At 36.5% G+C, this 23,810-nt stretch overlaps 1 protein-coding gene across 7 annotated transcripts in view; it reads left to right on the top strand.

Annotated features, from left to right (window-relative positions):
• The window catches only part of PDLIM5 (PDZ and LIM domain 5), a 213,938-nt gene that overhangs the window by 114,586 nt on the left and 75,542 nt on the right, over positions 1–23,810 (top strand). For 3 of the 7 annotated variants that reach the window (XM_033857386.2, XM_019926428.3, XM_073805582.1), the window contains 3 exons: positions 1,489–1,907; positions 10,612–10,784; positions 11,149–11,185. In XM_033857386.2, coding sequence (XP_033713277.1) covers positions 1,489–1,907; positions 10,612–10,784; positions 11,149–11,185 — 629 coding nt within the window. Of the gene's footprint in view, positions 1–1,488; positions 1,908–4,848; positions 4,866–8,041; positions 8,057–10,314; positions 10,333–10,611; positions 10,785–11,148; positions 11,186–11,727; positions 12,946–23,810 lie in introns of those variants that run through there. The other 4 variants (XM_073805584.1, XM_073805583.1, XM_019926429.3 and 1 more) reach the window with 4 other exon arrangements.

Raw genomic sequence — 23,810 nt, 5'->3', positions numbered from 1 at the left:
AAAGTGGAAATCAACACATACAGAATTATCATCTGAAATTATTCCTCATCATTTAAACATTATTTCCAATGTCGTATGTTATCAATAACTCATATCCAGATTTCTTACCTTCACTTTTAATTTGCCTATCTCTATTCACATAATCTAAAAAGATGAATATCACAGTAAGTCTTTAATAACATTTTATTAGGAATATTAATGAGTTTTTAAATTACATTTTCAGAGTATTCTTGGATTAGGTTATTGGCAAGTACCCTTTTTTTCTCATATATATCCTGAAATTGTCCTAAGCCATTATTCATATAATCTGGTTTTGCGCTTTTGGGGGTTTTCTCCTTAATTTTACTTGTGCCTTTCCATTGAATTTATTTATATTGATTCCCAGAGGCATGAAGGTACTTTATCCCCCGCAGTTAGCTTTATTATTTCTGTAACATTAATTTAGATTACTTTTTTTTCCTTCAAATTAAACATAATAGAGCCACCATTGTATGCTTTTTAAGGAATTTTGATTGTTTTTCTTTGGGGATGGTAGGGACTTATTCTTGAATGTCATAGAAGCTTAAGCTGTTGTTTTTTTTGTTTTTTGTTTTTAACTTCATACTTACTCTGGGATAGGGATTTGCAAACACAAATTCTGTTAATTTTAGGAGGAATTGAGCTTTCTTAGTTGTTTTTTTTCTTTGATGGCAGTGAAGAAACATCTAAGATCTTTTTTTTCCCCTCATGTAACTACTAAATATTAAATATTTATTTTAGAAAAGGGAAGAAATCTATTCCATCTTTAGTGATATCTCACAACATTCCAGAGAGAGAAACAACAGGTGGATTACAGGAAAGGGAAAGGATTGATTTTGTTTTGTTGATTTGTTTGCTTTTTTTGTTGAGTTTTTTTTAAAGGAGCGATTTCTTGATTCAAAATAATTAGAATGTGCACATTTCTGAGTCAGATGAAAATGAACATTCCTTCGGTTGTTTTGTTTTGTTTTTAATTGAGTTAGAAATGTGCTGCTGCTTCTGCATGAATCAAATAATTGTACTCTGGAGAGTAATTAAACAGGTTTGAAAGATGGAATTATAATTGAGACTCTGGATATTTTAAAATAAATATTTTGGTTAGTGATGTTTTGTTTACTGTGGGGTATTTAGAAAATTTTCCTTTGGAATATGTCTGAATTGGTACTTATTTTGGCCTTTAGGCTTTTTGATAACTTTTCTAATCTACTTCCTAAATATTTTGAACTCCTTTCATTTTTATTAAAAAAAAATATCTACTCAGTATGTGCATCCACGTTATGCATGTTGGGACCAGTTGGCATGCATACTGTGTTATATCAACTCATTGTTTTTATCTGAAAACGTGTGAAGTTTGGCTTGCTAACATGATTGTGTTTGTCTTTTTACAAACTAGCTGTGTGTTCTTTTCAGTGGATCTATTTTGCATGTCTTTGGCCTGTTTTTGTGTATGTTTATTTTTATTTTACATAGGGAGAACCTAAAGAAGTAGTTAAACCTGTGCCCATTCCATCTCCTGCTGTGTCCAAAGTCACTTCCACAACCAACATGGCCTACAATAAGGCACCACGACCCTTTGGTTCTGTGTCTTCACCAAAAGTCACATCCATCCCATCACCATCGTCCGCCTTCACCCCAGCCCATGCGACCACTTCATCACATGCTTCCCCTGCACCCGGGGCCGCTGTCACTCCTCCCCCATTCGCTGCATCTGGACCGCATGCTAATGCCAGTGTTAGTGCTGACCAGCGGTCATCTGCACTGAGCGCTGGTAAACCTGCAGTTAATGTCCCACGGCAGCCCACAGTCACCAGCGTGTGTGCCGAGACTGCCCAGGAGCTAGCGGAGGGACAGAGAAGAGGATCCCAGGGTGACAGTAAACAGCAAAATGGGTAGGTGGCCAAGGGTGCTTTCTGCTCTTATCAAAACTCTTCTTTCAGGCAATTTCCAAGCAAAACTTAATTTCCATCCCCCCCAAAATCAGCTGTTCTTTGAAGGGAGGGAGATGAAGTTTCATTTGCTTCATTAACATGTAGCGTTATGTTACATACAATACAACACTTTCTGCAAGGCGATTATAGGTTAATCCAGACCTAATTATGCATTTTGACCTGTTATGAACCATGTAACAGACTCTGTAACTCTTTTTCTCCAAGTCCTGGCACAACGTGGAGCAGCTGGCCCTTATAATGCAAGGCAAACCTTGAATCTTTCTTCCTCAATTTTTCCATCCTTTTATGAGCCACCAAAAGTTGAAACAGAGTGGTTGCAGTCGTGTCAGCTTATGTATCTCATGCTAAAGAGAGGAAATGAGAAGTCTGTAAGAAGCTTTTTCTCTAGGAAGTAGTTTTAAGACAGAAAACAAATTTAGTTTTGACTCATGTCTATGTATGATGCATTAGCTTAGGTCAGCTGGCTAAGCAACATTCTTTTCAGATAAACTTATGCTGGAATTTAGTCTTTAAAATCAAACAGTGATGAGAGGACAGTAACATTAAAGGATGCTTAAAAAATATCAGAAGCAAATTAAAGGATATTTCACTGTAAAAATATTTCTAAAATTTAAAGCAGTGGACACTAAATATATAATGTTAGCAGAATTTTTTGAAAATCCATTCCTTATAATTTTCCCCTTTATGGTACAGATTTTTTAAAAACTGGTTGAAGTCTGTTTTCAGCAGCCTCCATTTATAGACGGTTATTTTATTCTTTTTGGAATCCAGTGACCGTACTTTAAGCCAAAGTCATTTTTGTAAAATCATTTTGATCAGATTTATTGTGACAAAAGTGTCTTTTAAAAGGAAAACAAAAGGAAATAATCTGCATGCGTGATTGTTTTTACCAATGCCGGTTCCCAGGAAAATATAATTAAAATAATTGTGTAGATAGGTCCTTTCTGAGATAATCCCTTCTGAATGTTAATTCATGTAATGAAGGGGCTGTGCTTTCATAGCACTGCTGCCATGGCAACTTGGGGGCTTTGAAAAAGAAGGTGGCAGGGTTCCAGGCTGTTGCTGAGAGGAAGGGGCAGGTCTGGAAGGACAGCTACTGGGCCCTACATGCGGTTTTGTGGTGGTGGATGGCTTTTGAAAGTTTCGATGTATAAATTGAGGAAAACTAGTGTCCTAAGTTATCTCTTCTTTCATGTGAGGAAGAGAAGTAGTATGTAGTGTTGAGATGCGTTTGGTTATATTTTTTTTGGTATGTCTTTTTTAAGACAATAGATTTTAGAGTAATCAAAGTAGTACCTTGAAAAAACAGATGCTGCCTGTCAAATGCTAGCCCCACAGAAAACTAAAAGCAGAAGTTTATTGTGTTTGTTAAATTCCAGGCTCAGTAGAAAAAAGTCCTTTGAAGGAAGTATTTGAGTTAAAATCTTTTCTCCTTGCTAACATTTCTTGAAATTTTATAAGAAAGCCTTCTTAATGGAAACTTGTAGAGATAAAAGCAAATTGAGGTTACGGAAAGGTACTACATTGAAAACATGTGAAAATACCAAGCTGAAATTGTGTTTTATGCGTACAGCTTTGGTGATCAAACTTGAAATGATTTAAAGCTTATTATTTTTCAACTGAAGCTGTAGGCAGCAGAGGTATGGTTACAGGGTCTCTACAGTGGCTTCTTAATCAGTCGACATGTGGTTATCGAGCACATGCCTGGTGTTCAGCGCTGCACAAGGTTCAGGACAGAAGGGATTATTACATATTTTGCATCATTAGCAAGCAAATTACTGCTTTGGATTCGTAAATTGATTGCATTTAAAAATAGCTTAATTTCAGATGTTGTACAGATATGTTAGCACGATGAAAACTTGAAAACAAAGTATCTATGAAGTTCTGAGACATATTTGCTGTGCTCTTTCTCTTACTACATTTAGAGCAGAAAAATCGAAAATACATCACACATTTTACTATTTACTAGTCAGTGATGTGTCATTTTGAAGAGCAGGTGTTTTGTGATATTGATGAATTTCCTGCATCCGGTGTCAAACTATTTTCCTGAAATCACTGTCAGCGTTTTTACTAATTATGTGATTATTGAATTTTCCACATTTTTATAGTGTGACAAAAGATCTTCAGCAAAACTCTTTCACAGTTGAGGGTTGTTCCTTTTTTTTTAAGAGAGAGTTGTTACTTTTTATGAATTACTTTTTATTTTAAAACTAATACATGCCAGTAACCAAAAATTTAGGAGTTTAGGAGGATGTGAAGTTAAATGCATAAGTTATCTTTTTCTTCAAAGCAGGAGGACTATTAGTTTTTAAGTGATTTATAGGCATCCCACCCAAATTTGTCTAGGATTAATAAACATAAGACAAATAAGTGCTTATGAATTATGCATCATTACTGAGAAATAGTTATTCATCCTAATGGTATGAAATCTAACGATTGTGTTGCTATCTTTATAATATTTCTTAATAATACTACGTTAACATTCCTATTCCTTCTTATAAGTAATAATGAACAAGGTACTTCTAAGAAATTTTTAGTCCATCTTGTACATATATGAATTTTTAGTTTTGGCTTACTGTCTTCTTTATTACTCTCCTTACTCTACTTAGAGCAAAATGGAACTTTATATTCCAAACTGGAAAGGAGTCTATTTTACATGAAGTAGTTTAACTGATTTACCTTTTCCCTTTCCATATGCCCTTGCATTATAATGTGCCACTGCTTTCAAGAGGTAAGTCTCTCATGCATCCTTAATTAATTTTAATTTCATTGGACTGCAGTTTCTTCTAACAGTTCTTATGTGGGATTTTGAAGAACCTGGCCTTGGAAGATACAAAACATGATATGACAGTAATATTTTTAAATGCTTTTCTCTTTACAGAAAACAAAAGTGACAGAGTTAGTATCCACATTACTGGAGAGAAAATATGGTGACTTATATATGAGTAAACAGCATGAATGCCCGATTTTTGCAAAATTAGGCTAAATTTTGCGAAATAGCTGTAATTTAGAATAACCACATTTAGCCTTTTCAATAAGTTTGGTTTTGCATTGCTGTGTTGTGGTGAATTCCTTTATGGTAGTAAATAGTAGTGTTTAACTTTTATCATAAAATATATGTGGGGTTTGCTGTGTAATGGTTTAAAAGAGGTAATGTTCGGGGTAATTTGTATCAGTCAAGACTATTAGAATACAAAGATAAAGACAGAATGTAAAGCATAAACATATGTACCACTATTGAATAGTACATATAAAACTGAGTTGTTTTCCAAATTCATATCAAAACCCAATATTTCCCAGGTAAAATCTTTAAGAACCATTTCGATTTTTCAGCCAGTGTTACTGAAAGTTTGAGAACTCTATATATGCAGTTGTGTGTCACTGGATGATAAAAATTCTGTGCACCTTGGAATTTGTTAAGAGAGTTAAGTACCAGTTTGTTAAGTGTCACAGGTAGTTGGCATAGGCATTGAAAATAACTGTGGTATAACTTCAAAACCTTGCTTTTGTGTCTGTTGGTATTGATGATAAACTGGTGATTACTAGCTTTAAAAATAGATAAAAATCACATTAGGTAAGAACTTAAATTAATTTTATGTTATGATTATTCTGAGCATGTGCTGAAATTTCCTTATCATCATACTCTAGAGTAGAATTGGAAATATGGAATATCTATCTTAGACACACTAGAGGGATTAACTATTGAATTATTAGAGCAACTTTCTTCCAGCGTGGCTATGATCTCACTAATTGAAGAGTTTCATGTTATAGACACATAAGAATATTGCATAATGCACTAGAGAAACACCCCCAAGCCCTGATTTATTGTTTGTCTATTTAAAGTTAAATTCTGTACACAAAGATTTCCACTAGTTACTAGATTCCAGTGTAACAATTTGACTTATAAAGGGGAAAAAAATGGGACTTGGAAAAATAAATTTAAGCATTTAGGTTAAATATACATTTTTTAAAATGCAGATTAAGATTCATTAATTTTTTCATTATTACTAAGCATTGTGCTAGATGTTTTTAAATGCAGTATGTGATTGAATTCTCAGGTGATAGAGCTAAGATTCAAGCCTAGGGTTTTTTGAAGCCAAATTTTGGTGTGTCTTGCCAAATTTTTGGTTCTGTCACCTGTTTGTGCCCTGGGCTTATTTCTGTTACTTTGAATTAGTATTTGTTTTTCATGGTTATAGACTTGAGGATAAATTAAGTGAATTGAGGCTACATGAGTGAATAATGTGCATAAACTACAGTTGAGTTTGATAATACTTTTTCTATGTTGAGTCGCTGGAGGATCTATTCTAACAACAAATCTGTATTTGTATAGTTTTCAGAGTGCTTTCAAATACAAAAACATACACCCTTACAAGAATTCTGAGAGATGAAGACATTGTAATCCATTTCACCATTGAGGAAAAGGAGGCTTCTTGGGGATTGCCGCTTGTCCAGGCACAGAGGAAGTGGGTGGCGTAGCTAGGGTGAAAAGCCACGTCATCTGACTTGTCACGTTGGCACAGATGCCACTGTGGTGTATGATGGGCTATTCCACTTGGGCACATTTTCTAAAATTCATGAAAATATCTGTTCAAAGTATTAAAATTGGCATCTTCAGGTTTTAACTAATCAACCCTCTGCTGGCTACCCCTTACCACATCATAGAATATTTCCCCCCAACTTCATTTTGACATGAAACTTCTTCCCTAAATTTTAAAATGTTTAAATATATATCTAAGATTTTATTCTGAGGTGATTCAGAGGAGGTTATTTTGAAAAACTGTTTCCCTACTATTTAAAATAGCAAGGCAGAGGAGAGAATGCTTTGCATTATGGTTTAGAGAAGACTAAATACCCATAAATTACTGAGATTAACTTAATCCTGCATCTCACCCCCCACTCAGCAAAACTCAGCCCTTTATTGAGTTAATGAAACTGACTTTGACGTGCGGAAATACCGCTTAGCTACAATGCACAGTCTTAGTATTCAAACTGGTAGGCAGCTTTTCTCACTGCGTTTATAATGAGTAATTAGTTACTCTGACCAAACATCATTGCGGTAGGATTGATTCAACAATGCGTAGAGAAGCTGTGTAGCATTTTATACTTTCATCGTCTCTATACATAATAGAATGTGAATATATTTGTTTTTAATGATTTTATGCTTAATAGGCTATATGAATGAATTATGTCTTTCCTCTTTAGGTGCTATTAACCTAGTTCTTTTATCATATCAAACATGCCTTTCTGGGCAATAATTAGGTTGCTGATAACACAGAACTCTGGAGTTCCTCCAAGTGAGCTCTAAACTTCCTGGAATTTGCTTCTGAATGAGGGCGGTGGTAACGATGGACAGGGGAGAGTATGAAAATTGAGTAATAGACTATTATTTATGACCCACTGCTTCATATATTTTTCATCATAATCACTTCATTTTAAAAAATAAGAGAAAAGTTTCATATAGCATATTATTCCTTTATAATGTATGGCTCAGGATAATTTATGTGAGAAGATTACACTTGCTATTAGTAATGTATACTTCTTATCTTATGTGAGACTGAAAGATTTTCTCTTAGTCTGCTCTGATTTTAAAAGTGATTCTAAAATGATCTGTTTCTATATCTGACATCTTATTTATATTTTAATCTCTGCCTTTTATTAGGAACCATGGTAGGAATTTGGATTCACTCTAAAATAAATTTTGTAAAAACCTAGAAAAAAATTTTAAATAGTGAATCTTTCTTGGTATTAGTAACTTGAGACTTCAACTAGCATTAATATATAAAATATTTTTCAGTGTTTTTTGGAAACAAACAAATACAGATAAAACTGTTCTCCAAATAATAACAGTGTAACAGAATTTTGACTAACACTTGTTCATTTTTGTTTGTCTGCATTTACGTGATTATTTTGAAGCATGATGTTTGGTGTAATGTCTTCATTTTTTCGAATTTTGTTATTTCATTTTTTCTTCTTTTTTTTTTGGCCTCATCTTTGTTGCCCATCATCCTGGGAACATCACTGTCTTCTCTACTCTATCACATCTTTCTGTGTGTGTGTTATTCCTCCTTCAGTAACCCTGGCACTGTGTAAGTACCTCATCAGTGGTATCTTTTCTAATTTTCATCATTGTCTCTCTGCAACTTTTCATCTGGCTTTCAACTTAACACCATCACCAAATTTTGTTAGTCTCTTCTCATTGCTTAGAATTTTCAAATATATTAGGAGCCTAGGAAACTTGTTTTCCATGCTAGAAAGCTAAACCTTCAGAAAGATAGATTATTATTATAGACAGTATATACTGGAGTTAGAGATATGGTTGGGGCCTCCCGTGTTTAATATTTTTTAAAATTTTGAATAAATTTGCTAATTTTGAATGTATTTTGAAATAAATTGTTTGCTCTTGATAGTTGAATTTATATTCTATCCCAAATACATTTCAAAAAATCAAATTATTGAGATTATTCCCTTCTTTAATCATAGTCATGAGAGTTTCAAAGGCAGTAAACGTTTAGAAACTTTCTATCACTTGACACAGACCTTAAGCTGTGGTGAATGTCACAAAAGAGTCTAAGACGCACTGTACTTTTCACAAGTGTGTTGTGGCTAAAAAATATTCTTAAGTGGTGACATTTTATTAATCTTGGTGTCTTAGCTTAACACTATTTTTTTGTATTTTTGTAGTCCAAACCCTTTGTAGAGGATAAAATAGTCTTATAGCTGAAATTGGCACCATTTAAGAGTAAACACTTACTGATTATAGAGAAATTTAAAACTATAAGTTTAGTAGCTTAAATATAAAGTTTTTCAAGTAATTGCATAAGATAAAGTGTTGTCTGTTTGGGAATCTGCCAGAGACAGTGTATTTATGAAATAGCGTATGTCTATTATTTTGTAATTAAAGAAAATTAGGTCTATTTTAAACAGGGTTAGGAGGTTTTGTTCCATATCAGTAAAAGGTATTTTAGGTATTTCACTCCTGGAATATTAAAATTTTATCATAAATAATAATTTGAATTACTATTAAAATATGCTACTAAATATACCATTAAATACTATTAAAATACTATTATTAGTATTATGTGTAAATACTATTGATTCTGTTCTTTACATATATGATGACGTGTAGTCTTAGAACATGCATTGCAAATAATTTTTCTAATAATCATAAAAGAACACATTATGTTACTTTGTGTTAGTGTGGAAAGCACTTTTACATACTTTACCTACCTTATTTATTCCTCAAAACAACCCTTTAAAGTAGATGCAATCCCCATTTCTCAGGTGGCAAAAATCGAGACTTGGAGAAGTTAAATGACTTGCATAAAATACACACTGAATGGAGGATGTATGCTTAGAACTACTACCTGTCTGACTGCAAAGCTAGTGTCAACGTTAATTCTACCATGTCACTGGGCAAAAACTGTTCTAGTGTACTGAGACAGTTTTTGATGGTATCCCTATTACAATGACACCAGTCACGTGGCATTCTGATAGCAATGTGATTTTTTAGCAGTGAGTTAACCTAGCAGGTGTTTCTCTTCTGAAACGAAACTCATAATTTAGTTTGCATTTATCCTATTTGGGGGGCGGGGTTGAGAAGGGAGGAGTATTTATAAAGTTACCTAGATCTTAGGTTAACGTGTTAATAAAATAATGTACATTGTAAATTCCGTAATATTGGTATTTATGCTTTCTTAATAGAAAAATGAATAGTCTTAGCAAACTCAAAGTTCTTGAACTCCGTAGTTTACACATCCCTTTCACATATATTATTTCATTTAATCCTGAGAACAGTGCTACTTTATATGTGATATTCTTATAAATGAAAAAACTGAGGCTCAGTGAGATGGACTAGTCAAAAGTCATAGAGCCACAATTCATATCTTGATCTTTTGATGAATATTTCATTGGTTTCTGATAGACCACAGCTCTTTACAGCAGTGATCCTGCACCCAGCTTTATTTAGGGTTAGGGATATCTGTACACATAAATGAGAATACTGTAGAAAATAAGTTCTGACCCTTTTCAAAATTGTGTTTGGAATTGTTGGTTTAGCCTGTACTACACCATTCATGGCTTCTGGGCCCGGTGAAGAAATGATCATTTAATTTTGTGAAAGCCAACGTATTTTAGCAGCATATGGGTATTTAACAGTGGTTGTGGATGTAGTCCATATCTGCTTCGTTAGCCATAAGATGAACAATACCAGTAATTTTGAATTGTTTGATTTTAATTACTGTGGACTTTGCAATTTCTTGTTATTTTCCTTCTTTTCTTATTCTTTTCTTTTTCTTTTCTTCATGTTGAAATCTCTCTTCTGCTGCCTTCTTCTGTCAATTAAAAGGAAAATCCTACCCAAACGGTAACCTTTCTGTTGAATAGCCATCTATACTATTATTTTATATTAGCATATAAGTACCTTTTTTAAGACTAATTTAAAAAAATAACCTAGTCTACTCTATTTTAGAAGGATGCTTTCTTTTTTTAAGAAAAATTGTTACTGAGTATACTTGAAAAAGCAAAATACACAAAAGGAACATTGAGGATTAAATGTATAAGTTATAAATAATATGGGAGAAGTTATTTTGTTCTTAACATAATTATAAATACTTTAATCCTTTTTTTTCCTTTTGAACCCTAGCCCACCAAGAAAACACATTATGGATCGTTATACAGAGTTTTATCACATACCTACTCACAGTGATGCCAGTAAGAAGAGACTGATTGAAGATACTGAAGACTGGCGTCCAAGGACTGGAACGACTCAGTCTCGCTCTTTCCGAATCCTCGCCCAGATCACTGGGACTGAACGTAGTAAGTGAATACCTAGGGATTCTAATGGATGAATATTTCTCTGCCACAGAGAGTGGCATTTAGACTGATGGACAGTTATTGGAAAATAGTAATTTTCCTGAGACAGTTTGCTTTTAAATTATGCCATGCATAGTGGTACTGTAAATAAGCAACCAGCTCAGGAGAGTTATATTGAAAAGTGTAGCAGTAGTAGTAGTCATAGTACTGACTATAGCATATAGCCAATGCCAACGTGATAAGGCACTTTTTTAGCGGCTCTGTGTAACTTGACCATTTGGTATTAATCGATACAGGTAATTGCTTAAGTGATTTTAAAGTTAAAAAAAAAGCAAACTGACATTGGATGTTGCTTATTTTATTTCAGTGAAAGAATCTGAAACTGATAATACAAAGAAGGCAAAGTAAGTTGTCCTTTCTTTTGGTAAATTGAATGCTTTCCTTTTATGAATGGTCTCAATTTGTGGTTTTTCAAGTGAATGGTATGGCATTTTGTCTTTGCACCTAGGAGCTAAGCTTAACTTTGGTGCCTTTTGTGGGACTGAAATGTACAACTTACAGATTTTTAAATTAGTTGATGCTGTCTGGATTTTTTGTCTGTGGCTTGTTTTCTTCAGTATTGAAGTGAGTGGGCAGAAGGGTATATCTGGGGACGCTTCGCTAACACTACAGATGTTTGTGAATGAGTTCGTGTGTTATCTTGCAGTCGCTTTGTTTGGGGAAAAAAAATGGATGTTTCCAAGAGGGCTCTAGAGATTAATTTCTGTACTTCTAAACATGCTCTACCCTTGAAATCTTCTCTGTTAAACAAAACAGCTCTGTGAAATTAAGCTTTTGGAAGGCACGTTTTCTGCATGGTGATCTAAGTGTAGAAACCTTTTCTTTCTCTTTCTTGTGACTCTTCTATCACTCTCTTTTCTTCTTTCTTTTCTTTTTATTTCCGCAGGGAAAAGACACCCCTTCACGTCTTTAGTCCCAAATACACAAAATTACGTGACTGGCACCATGAAGTTTCAGCACGCGCTCTTAACGTACAGTGATTTATGAACCTTGCCCCAAGAGCAGCCAGCACATGCCTTTTCGTTCCCTTTTTCTTTTCCTCCAACTTCATAGCAAAATCCGTTTTAAATTTGCCTTATGAAAGACAAAATAGAATCTTTTCTATACTTCTCAAACCATTTCCTGCCATTGTGAAAACAAGGAGGATGAACACGTTTTGTGCTAGTTGGTAGCTCACAAATGTTAAACCGAGAGAGCGAAGTAAGGAGCCAGATTGATTCAGTGGATTTACATCTGTTTTTATTGTTATTATAGGAGTAACCTTGGAAAAGGAATTATTTTCGTAAGTGGAATCTGGTTGGTTGGTTGAAGCAGAGGTAGATGAGCAAATAATGTCCTTGTCTAATTTGGAAAATACTTCCTTTATGTTACTGCATTTCCCAAGGTTACTTTATTGTAAAGTTCATTATTACGTGATGTTCAAAGTGGGCTGTAAACGCTTCTAAGTAAGCAAATATGAGGAGGCAAGATAAAAGAGAAATGACTTTGTTAGAATAGAGTTCATTACAGATTTGGGTATTTTTGTAAAGCAGAAACTATTGAGGGTGACTGTCTGAAGAGCAGGAGGGCCCAGATTTGGCTCCCAAAAAAGGAAAGAAGAGAATTCTGCCCCTGTTTGCAATGGGGAAATAATAGTGTTCGTTTGGTTTCATTAGTTTTAAAAATCCTGTTTTCTACCAAAGCAATTATTTCTAAGCTGGTGGATGTGTTTAGGATATAGACAACTTCTAGGTATAAGCTAGTAAGTTGAAGAAAAGATAGCTTTGCTTTATTTCTAAATCAGGGGAAATGAACATAAAATAAATTGCAATATGAATGATTCTTTATGCAACATCAGAGAAATATTTTACTTAGTGATATAAACTATTATGGTTTTTGCTGTTCCAAGGAAGCTCTGTATTGGGCTTTACATGCAAGCTAAATATCTGACCAGAAATGCTTTCTGTCTTGTAATATAATGTATTATATATTAGATTAAATTCAATAATAAATGCATTTTGAAGTTTGGAAAAGTATTGTAATAAAGTTGCCTTTAACTTAGCTTTGTAGTTGTTTTCTGTTTCCTTGAAGCTAGTAACAAGCCTTTCAAGACGTACATTATCACTTTGGTAAAATAAATAATTCTCCTGACATTTAATTTGGACAACGTTTTTAATTTTGTGAGGTTGCTAAAATGTGAGTGTGGAATATGACAAAGATCCATATTTTTTTTCCTGCATTGTTTCATTATTTTACATAACGTCTTATGTGAGTAACAGGTAAGATCAGTTAGACTGGGGCACAACATAGAATGAGGCTTTGTGTGAAAATTATTACTGAAGCATCTTTGCTTGCATTCAAGGTTCCGTTTTTTTTTTTCCAGGTTTTCTTGATTTTAATCTCACTGTAAAGTAGGAAAACTGCCTGATAATTTTGAGAAACTAACATTAATTTCAGTTAGTGATTACTATTTAAAATTTGGCTTGCCAGATGCATTTTTTAAAATAATTCTAGGATTTATCTATGTTCATTTTTACTATATAATATATTACGATGTCTTTCTTTTAATTATATCAGTACTTTTTCAGATGCTTCTTATGATTTTATGTTTCTGACATCAATCCCAGTTACCACTGTGTCTCTGGCCTCTGTAAGAAAATCTATTTACTTACACCAGCTTTTCCTATACCCTTTAATTCTTCATTGATCTCAAAAGATGATTCTTGAAAGAAGAATCAAATTCTCATGAAAATAAATGGTCTGGGTAGAGTAAACATGGTATTTTACACCAAGAACCAAATTTCTAGAATAACTTCAGAGTTGAGAGAAAGAAAGAGCGTTTTAGGTAAATAAAAGAGTTTTTCCTTAATAAAGACAAGAGAATGTATATGCATGTATGTAGAGCTCTATAACTTGAAATAGGTGCAGTTGAAAATAGGAGTTTAATGCCTTGCCTAATTAAAGATAAAATACTTGATGTCTTACTGAAAGCATAGATTTAGGTAAATGGAGTGATCCACATTTGAGACAATGATCCACATTGTCTCTCTTATACAGACTTTCTTTATCACAGGCTTGTTTTTCATGTAAAATTAGAAAGTTACTCTTCAGAATTTTCAACAGTTTTTTTCGTGTAATATTTTACCAGCCGGAAGATAGAATGTCTCCCACACAGTCAGTCTTTTTGCTACTTGAAAAACAATTATCTGTGGAAACAGAAACCTACTCCTTTTATACATCATTATGCCCTTTAGGAAGACTCAGGTAAAAAACGTCTTAGCGAGAGTGTTTAATAAAAACTGTGGTGTTAAGAAAGAGAGTAGCAGTCCCTTCTTTTATTCATTTTTTTTTCCTGAAATATAGGATGAATTGATTTCCCAAGACAAATAATTTTGCAGTAGTTGTGCTGCTGATGTGGATTTAAAACCTTATAAATTGTAAATATTCATTTGTTGCCTGCATTCATTCTTTCACATGAATAATTACTGAATGCTTAAATTCCAGGGACTGATGTGTGCTAGGGATTCAGAAGAATAGCATATCAATATATAAACAAGATAATCTAAGATAATTGTGTTATCAAGATAATAAAATAAGTTAATATAAAGGAAGTTTGGCTTAGGTAGAGTGGGATTACTTAGATTGTGTGGATTTCTGAGGAGATGACCTTAATGCCATCACCTGAGGGAGGAAAAGGGGTCAACCATGTGATGGCTTGGGGTGAGTGCTCAAGGCAGAGGAAACAAACGTGGGAATCCCGAAGTGGAAAGGAGCATGGCGGGTTCACAGAACCAAAAAGACAGCGTGGCCCAAATATGGCATGTGAAGGGAAGCGTTATCCAAAAACACAACGCTTAACGTGTAGAGGCAAATAATATACGTTCCCAGTACTATCCACAGCATTTTAAATGGGAAGTTGTCTAATTATCATATCTAACCACCTTCAAGTAAAATTAGAAAATGAAGAATCGGGGAGGTTATCAACTTGCTAAATAAAGTATACCCACCTAGTTAGTGCCAGCCCTGGGCATAATGATCAACTTAATGCTTTTCCCATTGAGACCCGCTGAAGTCCTAGAAATGTAGTAGATGTTGGTAACATATTTGTAGGGAACAGAATGCCCCTTAAACACACATGAAGTCACTCAAAAACAAAACTTTCATGTGTAGAAATGTGACATACAGTGCTCTCTTCATAATTTAGTGATGAATTTGACAATTTAGTCTTCTCTATAAAAACCTGTCTTGGTTTTCACATGTCACCTCAGCTCCAGCCACCCATCCCCTCCTCCAAGGCCGCAGTCTCCGTGAGTAGCTGCCCACATGCAGTGAATTGAGGGTCGGGGGGAGGGTGGAGAGGAAGCCTGGTCGCTGTCAGGCCGGCTGACTGGGGAGGACCTTGCTGGCTCTGTTAGGTCCTGGTTTGGACCTCAGTTGTATCCATTCTCTTCAGCGTGGGCCTTGTCTTCACCTTCTCATCATTCTCTCCGTCTGGGACACTTCTCATCCCTTCTCCTACATTTTGAAACCAGATCACAGACACTATTTAGGGAGATCATTAAAGTGAAAGATCAGTTTAGGGTAGCCTGAAACGTGTATGGAAGTCAAAAGAAAGACACTTTTCTTTCTCTCGAGTAAAGGATGTTTGTCCTTTACATCCTTACATCAGAAGCACCCTGGGAGTAATGAGTAGGTAAAGGTATTTCTATTATAAATAACTTTTGTTTCCTACCTTGGTGTTTGTAGGGTTTTGTTCTTTATCCTTGCAATAAAGCAAGTGTACTGGCAAAACAAAAGAAAGAAATCAAATATAATCAGGGCTCTATGAATGAATGAATGAAGGAAGGAAGAAGCTTCAAGACAGAAAATTAATATTAACTCTGAACAAATGTGATAAGATCTTGGAACTGGTGAGTGGCAGGATAAGTTTTGTAGCAGTAATTTTCCATATGCCATTTTTAGAATCACACGTGTTAATCATTTAATGGGTCATGTAATATGTTTTATTTGAGCACCTCTGCCATTTCCTTCACATCTTTAAAAGTTTACCTCTAGTTCTTCTCTCCTGTGGGAGACGCTGCTGCTGAGCAGCCTTTGGAAATGTGTAAGGGGATATTACAGATCTTACAGGGTCAGGAGGGTGCTACTGGGGGACCAGGGGGACCAGCCGTCTTGCAGTGCTCTGAGTAATCCCATGGGATCGAGCGTCATCTGCCCGAACGGCCAGTGCTGGGCCCCAGAGAATGCGGGCCAAGCGCAGATGCTCCCTCATCCCAGCTCCCCTGCTGCCTCCTGAGCCCGTCGCCTGCACATCCTTTCCCGCAGCACCCCACCCCCAACCCCACCCCAACACCTACCCCAACCCTGCCCCCAGCCCCAGCCCTGCCCCCAGCCCCAGCCCCACAGCGGAAAGAGCCTCACTTCTGAAGTAGCAGTTGTGCCGTTTTTACCACTCCCTGGCACCTCCGTTTCTAATTTGTACTGTGGATACTTGTCTGCATGTCCTAGATCTCCCAACTAGAGTACGAGCTCCTTGAATACCAGAGTCTCCGTGTAATATAAATTGGGAGGAAAAGGCATTCTAACAGGCATGCTACTTCTTTCTAGACATTTATACACAAAGAGATATGTAAATATACCATAAAAATATAAATATTTACGTATGTAAATACAGTTGCCCCCTGAACACAGTGGGGGTTAGGGGCGCCAACCCCCGTACAGTCAAAAATCCACATATAACTTTATAGTCGGCCCTCCCTCTCTGTGGTTCCACACGCGTGGATTCAACCAAGCATGGATTGTGTAATACTATAGTACGCATTTAGTGAAAAACATCCACGTATGAGTGGACCAGTGCAGTTCAAACCCGTGTTCTTCAAGGGTCAGCTGTATATAAATATACAAATTCAGTTTGAAGGTGGGTGTTAGGAGTGTAAGCTTCATGTCTAGTGAACTACTTCTTAAATTACAAATATTCTATATTAGTCAGCTGAGGCTGCCATAACAAGATACCCAAACTTGATGGCTTAAACAACAGAAATTTATTTTCTCCCAGCCCTAGAAGCTAGACGTCTAAGACCGAGGTGCTCGCAGGGGTAGGTTTCTGGTGAGGCCTGTCTGGCTTGCAGGTGGCCACATTCTCGCTGGGTCCTCACATGACCTTTCCTCCAAGAGCTCTGGTGTCTGTCTGTTCCTCTCCTTCAAGGACACCAGTCATTTTGGATTAGGGCCTCAACTGTTATGACCTCATTTAACCTTGATTACCTCTTTATAAGCCCTGTCTCAAAAATACTATTGCATTAAGGGTTAGGGCTTCAACATGCATCTGGGGGAGGGACACAGTTCAGTCCACAATACACACCAGCTACCGTTCTGTATTAATATTCATTTTGGCTGATGAGCATTTAAGAAAAAGTTATTCTGCAGTAGAGTCACTGACTTAGACCCAGTTGAAAGTAGCATTGTTACCTCTGTTGTGGTGCATCCTCTTCTAATTTGGTGACAGGTATTTGTCTCCATGTCCTGTATACTTAACTAGAGTATAAGCTTTTTTAACACAAGTTGTTGTAGTCTTCACCACCCCCCACCCCCATATTTGGTTCTAATTAGCACTTACTAATGGTACCAACTGTATATAATTGCATATTTCTCCAATTCCCTAATTGTTAAATTTTAGGGAGATTGTTTACAATATGGTCTATGTAACTTTTAATCTAATAAAAAGTCAACATAAGGTCATAAAAATATCAAGGCATTAATATCTATACTGAAGGTAAAGTAGAATCATACCTAAGCTGCTTGAAAGGAGAACTGTGCTCTGGACAATGTAACTGGCAAAAGTTGATGCTTTTCCCTTGGTATTATCTGTTGAGTAGTCGTGCAAGGTATTTTTTTTTTAATTAAATGAACGTTTGTTCCTTAATCCATCTTCCTTTGTGTTTTTGATCTGTTTTGACATGAATAGCTCAGTGACTCCTGTGAGGTGACAATACCTGACTAATTTTAGAAACAGGCAAATGAAATGCTTAGTGCTGTGATTGGAACAACCAACAGAAATTTTTATCATTACTAAGGAAACATTTAAAGTTAAGAGTCTAATCTAAAACATTGATTAAAAAGAAACAGCTGTTCCTGCAGCTTGTAGACCCTCAGGCTTAGAGTCATTTGGAGTTGGCTGGACTATGAAAACACTGAAAGTTACAGCTGCTGACCCATCCAAGAGAACATAGAACCCCTGGCCTGATTGGATGGATTTTCCTACCAGCATTGATGAGACCCATTCTACAATCTTCTTAACTGGTGAGTCATCCACCAGAGAGCAGAGAGCAGAAGCAAGAAGAACTACAATCCTGCAGCCTGTGGAACAAAAACCACATTCACAGAAAGACAGACAAGATGAAAAGGCAGAGGGCTATGTACCAGATGAAGGAACAAGATAAAACCCCAGAAAAACAACTAAATGAAGTGGAGATAGGCAACCTTCCAGAAAAAGAATTCAGAATAATGAGAGTGAAGATGATCCAGGACCTCGGAAAAAGAATGGAGGCAGAGATCGAGAAGATGCAAGAATGTTTAACAAACATCTAGAAGAATTAAAGAACAAACAAACAGAGATGAACAACACAACAACTGAAATGAAAACTACACGAGAAGGAATCAATAGCAGAATAACTGAGGTAGAAGAATGGATAAGTGACCTGGAAGACAGAATGGTGGAATTCACTACTGCGAAACAAAATAAAGAAAAAAGAATGGAAAGAATTGAAGACAGGGGCTTCCCTGGTGGCGCAGTGGTTGAGAGTCCACCTGCCGATGCAGGGGACACGGGTTCGTGCCCCGGTCTGGGAGGATCCCACATGCCGTGGAGCGGCTGGGCCCGTGAGCCATGGCCGCTGAGCCTGCACGTCCAGAGCCTGTGCTCCGCAACGGGAGAGGCCACAACAGTGAAAGGCCTGCATACCACAAAAAAAAAAAAAAAAAGGAAGACAGCCTAAGAGACCTCTGGGACAACATTAAACGCAACAACATTCACATTATAGGGGTCCCAGAAGGAGAAGAGAGAGAGAAAGGACCAGAGAAAATATTTGAAGAGATGAGAGTCGAAAACTTCCCTAACATGGGAAAGGAAACAGCCACCCAAGTCCAGGAACCGCAGCGAGTCCCATACAGGATAAACCCAAGGAGAAACACGGCGAGACACATAGCAATCAAATTGGCAAAAATTAAAGAAAAAGAAAAATTACTGAAAGCAGCAAGGGAAAACCGAAAAATAACATACAAAGGAGCTCCCATAAGGTTAACAGCTGATTTCTCAGCAGAAACTCTACAAGTCAGAAGGGAGTGGCATGATATACTTAAAGTGATAAAAGGGAAGAACCTACAACCAAGATTACTCTACCTGGCAAGGATCTCATTCAGATTTCATGGAGAAATCAAAAGCTTTACAGACAAGCAAAAGCTAAGAGAATTCAGCACCACCAAACCAGCTGTACAACAAATGCTAAAGGAACTTCTCTAAGTGGGAAACACAAGAGAAGAAAAGGACCTACAAAAACAAACCCAAAAGAATTAAGAAAATGGTCATAGGAACATACATATCGATAATTAGCTTAAACGTGAATGGATTAAATGCTCCAACCAAAAGACACAGGCTTGCTGAATGGATACAAAAACAAGATCCATATATATGCTGTCTACAGGAGACCCCCTTCAGACCTAGGGACACATTCAGACTGAAAGTGAGGGGATGGGAAAAGATATTCTATGCAAATGGAAATCAAAAGAAAGCTGGAGTAGCAATACTCGTATCAGATAAAATACACTTTAAAATAGAGAATGTTACAAGAGACAAAGAAGGACACTACATAATGATCAAGGGATCAATCCAAAAAGAAGATATAACAGTTATAAATATGTATGCACCCAATGTATGTATTGAGGAGCATCTCAATACATAAGGCAACTGCTAACAGCTATAAAAGAGGAAATCTACAGTAACACAACAATAGTGGGGGACTTTAACACATCACTTACACCAATGGACAGATCATCCAAACAGAAAATTAATAAGGAAACACAAGCTTTAAATGACACAATAGACCAGATAGATTTAATTGATATTTATAGGACATTCCATCCAAAAACAGCAGATTACACTTTCTTCTCTAGGGCGCAAGGAACATTCTCCAGGATAGATCACATCTTGGGTCACAAATCAAGCCTCAGTAAATTTAGGAAAATTGAAATCATATCAAGCATCTTTTCTGACCACAATGCTATGAGATTAGAAATGAATTATAGGGAAAAAAGTGTAAAAAACACAAACACATGGAGGCTAAACAATACATTCCTAAATAACCAAGAGATCACTGAAGAAATCAAAGAGGAAATCAAAAAATACCTAGAGACAAATAACAATGAAAACACGACAATCCAAAACCTGTGGGATGCAGCAAAAGCAGTTCTAAGAGGGAAGTTTATTGCTATACAAGCCTACCTCAATAAACAAGAAAAATCTCAAACAATCTAACCTTACACCTAAAGGAACTGGAGAAAGAAGAACAAACAAAACCCAAAGTTAGCAGAAGGAAAGAAATCATAAAGATCAGGTCAGAAATAAATGAAATAGAAACAAAGAAAACAATAGCAAAGATCAATAAAACTAAAAGCTGGTTCTTTGAGAAGATAATCAGAATTGATAAACCTTTAGCCAGACTCATCAAGAAAAAGAAGGAGAGGACTCAAATCAATAAAAATAGAAATGAAAATGGAGAAATTAGAACAGACACCTCAGAAATACAAAGCATCCTAAGAGATTACTACAAGCAACTCTATGCCAATAAAATGGACAACCTGGAAGAAAGGGACAAATTCTTAGAAAGGTATAAGCTTCCAAGACTGAATCAGGAAGAAACAGAAAATATGAACAGACCAATCACAAGTAATGAAATTGAAACTGTGATTAAACATCTTCCAACAAACAAAAGTCCAGGACCAGATGGCTTCACAGGTGAATTCTATCAAATATTTAGAGAACAGCTAACACCCATCCTTCTCAAACTCTTCCAGGGCTTCCCTAGTGGCGCAGTGGTTGGGAGTCCACCTGCCGATGCAGGGGACACAGGTTTGTGCTCCGGTCTGGGAAGATCCCACATGCTGCGGAGCCTGTGCTTCCGGACCCTGTGCTCCGCAACGGGAGAGGCCACAACAGTGTGAGGCCTGTGTACTGCCAAAAAAAAAAAAAAGGAAAAAAACTCTTCCAGAAAATTGCAGAGAAAGGAACACTCCCAAACTCATTCTATGAGGCCACCAACACCCTGATACCAAAACCAGACAAAGATACTACAAAAAAGAAAATTACAGACCAATATCACTGATGAACATAGATGCAAAAGTCCTCAACAAAATACTAGCAAACAGAATCCAACAACACTTTAAAAGGATCATACACCATGATCCAGTGGGATTTATCCCAGGTATGCAAGGATTCTTCAATATTCGCAAATCATTCAATGTGATACACCATATTAACAAATTGAAGAATGAAAACCATATGATCATCTCAATAGATGCAGAACAAGCTTTTGACAAAATTCAACACCCATTTATACTAAAAACTCTCCAGAAAGTGGGCATAGAGGGAACCTACCTCAACATAATAAAGGCCATATATGACAAATCCACAGCAAACATCGTTCTCAATGGGGAAAAACTGAAAGCATTTCCTCTAAGATCAAGAACGAGACTAGGATGTCCACTCTCACCACTATTATTCAACATAGTTTTGGAAGTCCTAGCCACGGCAATCAGAGAAGTATAAAGAAATAAAAGGAATACAGATTGGAAAAGAAGAAGTAAAACTGTCACTGTTTGCCAATGACATGATACTATACATAGAGAATCCTAAAAATGCCACCAGAAAACTACTAGAGCTAATCAATGAATTTGGTAAAGTTGCAGGATACAAAATTAATGCATAGTAATCTCTTTCATTCCTATACACTAATGATGAAAAATCTGAAAGAAAAATTAAGGAAACCCTCCCATTTACTATTGCAACAAAAAGAATAAAATACCTAGGAATAAACCTACCTAGGGAGACAAAAGACCTGTATGCAGAAAACAGTAAGACACTGATGAAAGAAATTAAAGATGATACAAACAGATGGAGAGATATACCATGTTCTTGGATTGGAATAATCAATATTGTGAAAATGACTGTACTATCCAAAGCAATCTACAGATTCAATGTAATCCCTATCAAATTACCAATGGCATTTTTTACAGAACTAGAACAAATCATCTTAAAACTTGTATGGAGACACAAAAGACCCCGAATAGCCAAAGCAGTCTTGAGGGAAAAAAACGGAGCTGGAGGAATCAGACTCCCTGACTTCACACTATACTACAAAGCTATATTAATCAAGACAATATGGTACTGGCACAAAAACAGAAACACAGATCAATGGAACAAGATAGAAAGCCCAGAGATAATCCCATGCACCTATGGTCAACTAATCTATGACAAAGGAAGCAGGGATATACAATGGAGAAAAAACAGTGTCTTCAATAAGCGGTGCTGGGAAAACTGGACAGCTACATGTAAAAGAATGAAATTAGAACACTCCCTAACACCATACACAAAAATAAACTCAAAATGGATTAGAGACCTAAATGGACAACTGGACACTATAAAACTCTTAGAGGAAAATATAGGAAGAACACTCTTTGACATAAATCACAGCAAGATCTTTTTTGATCCACCTCCTAGAGTAATGGAAATAAAACCAAAAATAAATGGGACCTAATGAAACTTCAAAGCTTTTGCAGAGCAAAGGAAACAATAACCAAGACAAAAAGACAGCCCTCAGAATGGGAGAAAATATTTGCAAATGAATCAACGGACAGAGGATTAATCTCCAAAATATATAAATAGCTCATGCAGCTCAATATTTAAAAAAACAAACAACCCAATGCAAAATGGGCAGAAGACCTAAATAGACATTTCTCCAAAGAAGACATACAGATGGCCAAGAAGCACATGAAAAGTGTCCAACATCACTAATTCTTAGAGAAATGCAAATCAAAACTACAGTGAGGTATCACCTCTCACCAGTTAGAATGGGCATCATCAGAAAATCTACAAAGAACAAATGCTGGAGAGGGTGTGGAGAAAAGGGAACCCTCTTGCACTGTTGGTGGGAATGTAAATTGATACAGCCACTTTGGAGAACAGTATGGAGGTTCCTTAAAAAACTGAAAATAGAATTACCATATGATCCAGCAATCCCACTACTGGGCATATACCCAGAGAAAACCATAATTCAAAAAGACACATGCACCCCAATGTTCATTGCAGCACTATTTACAATAGCCAGGTCATGGAAGCAAGCTAAATGCCCATCGCCAGGCAAATGGATAAAGAAGGTGTGGTACATATATACAATGGAATATTACTCAGCCATAAAAAGGAACGAAATTGAGTCATTTGTTGAGACGTGGATGGATCTAGAGACTGTCATACAGAGTGAAGTAAGTCAGAAAGAGAAAAACAAATATATTAACGCATGTATGTGGAACCTAGAAAAATGGTGCAGATGAACTGGTTTGCAGGGCAGAAGTTGAGACACAGATGTAGAGAACAAACGTATGGACACCAAGGGGGGGAAAGTGCAGTGGGGTGGGAATGGTGGTGTGCTGTATTGGACGATTGGGATTGACACGTATACACTGATGTGTATAAAACTGATGACTAGGGCTTCCCTGGTGGCGCAGTGGTTGAGAGTCCGTCTGCTGCTGCAGGGAATACAGGTTCGTGTCCTGGTCCGGGAAGATCCCACATGCTGCGGAGCGGCTGGGCCCATGAGCCACGCGTGGTGGCTGAGCCTGCGCGTCTGGAACCTGTGCTCCGCAATGGGAGAGGCCACAACAGGGAGAGGCCCGCGTACCACCAAAAAACAAAACAAAACCTGATGACTATTAAGAACCTGC

The sequence above is a fragment of the Tursiops truncatus genome, chromosome 5, assembly GCF_011762595.2.
Source record: "Tursiops truncatus isolate mTurTru1 chromosome 5, mTurTru1.mat.Y, whole genome shotgun sequence".
Lineage (NCBI taxonomy): Eukaryota > Metazoa > Chordata > Mammalia > Artiodactyla > Delphinidae > Tursiops > Tursiops truncatus.
This window is presented reverse-complemented; position numbering and strand designations above follow the sequence as displayed.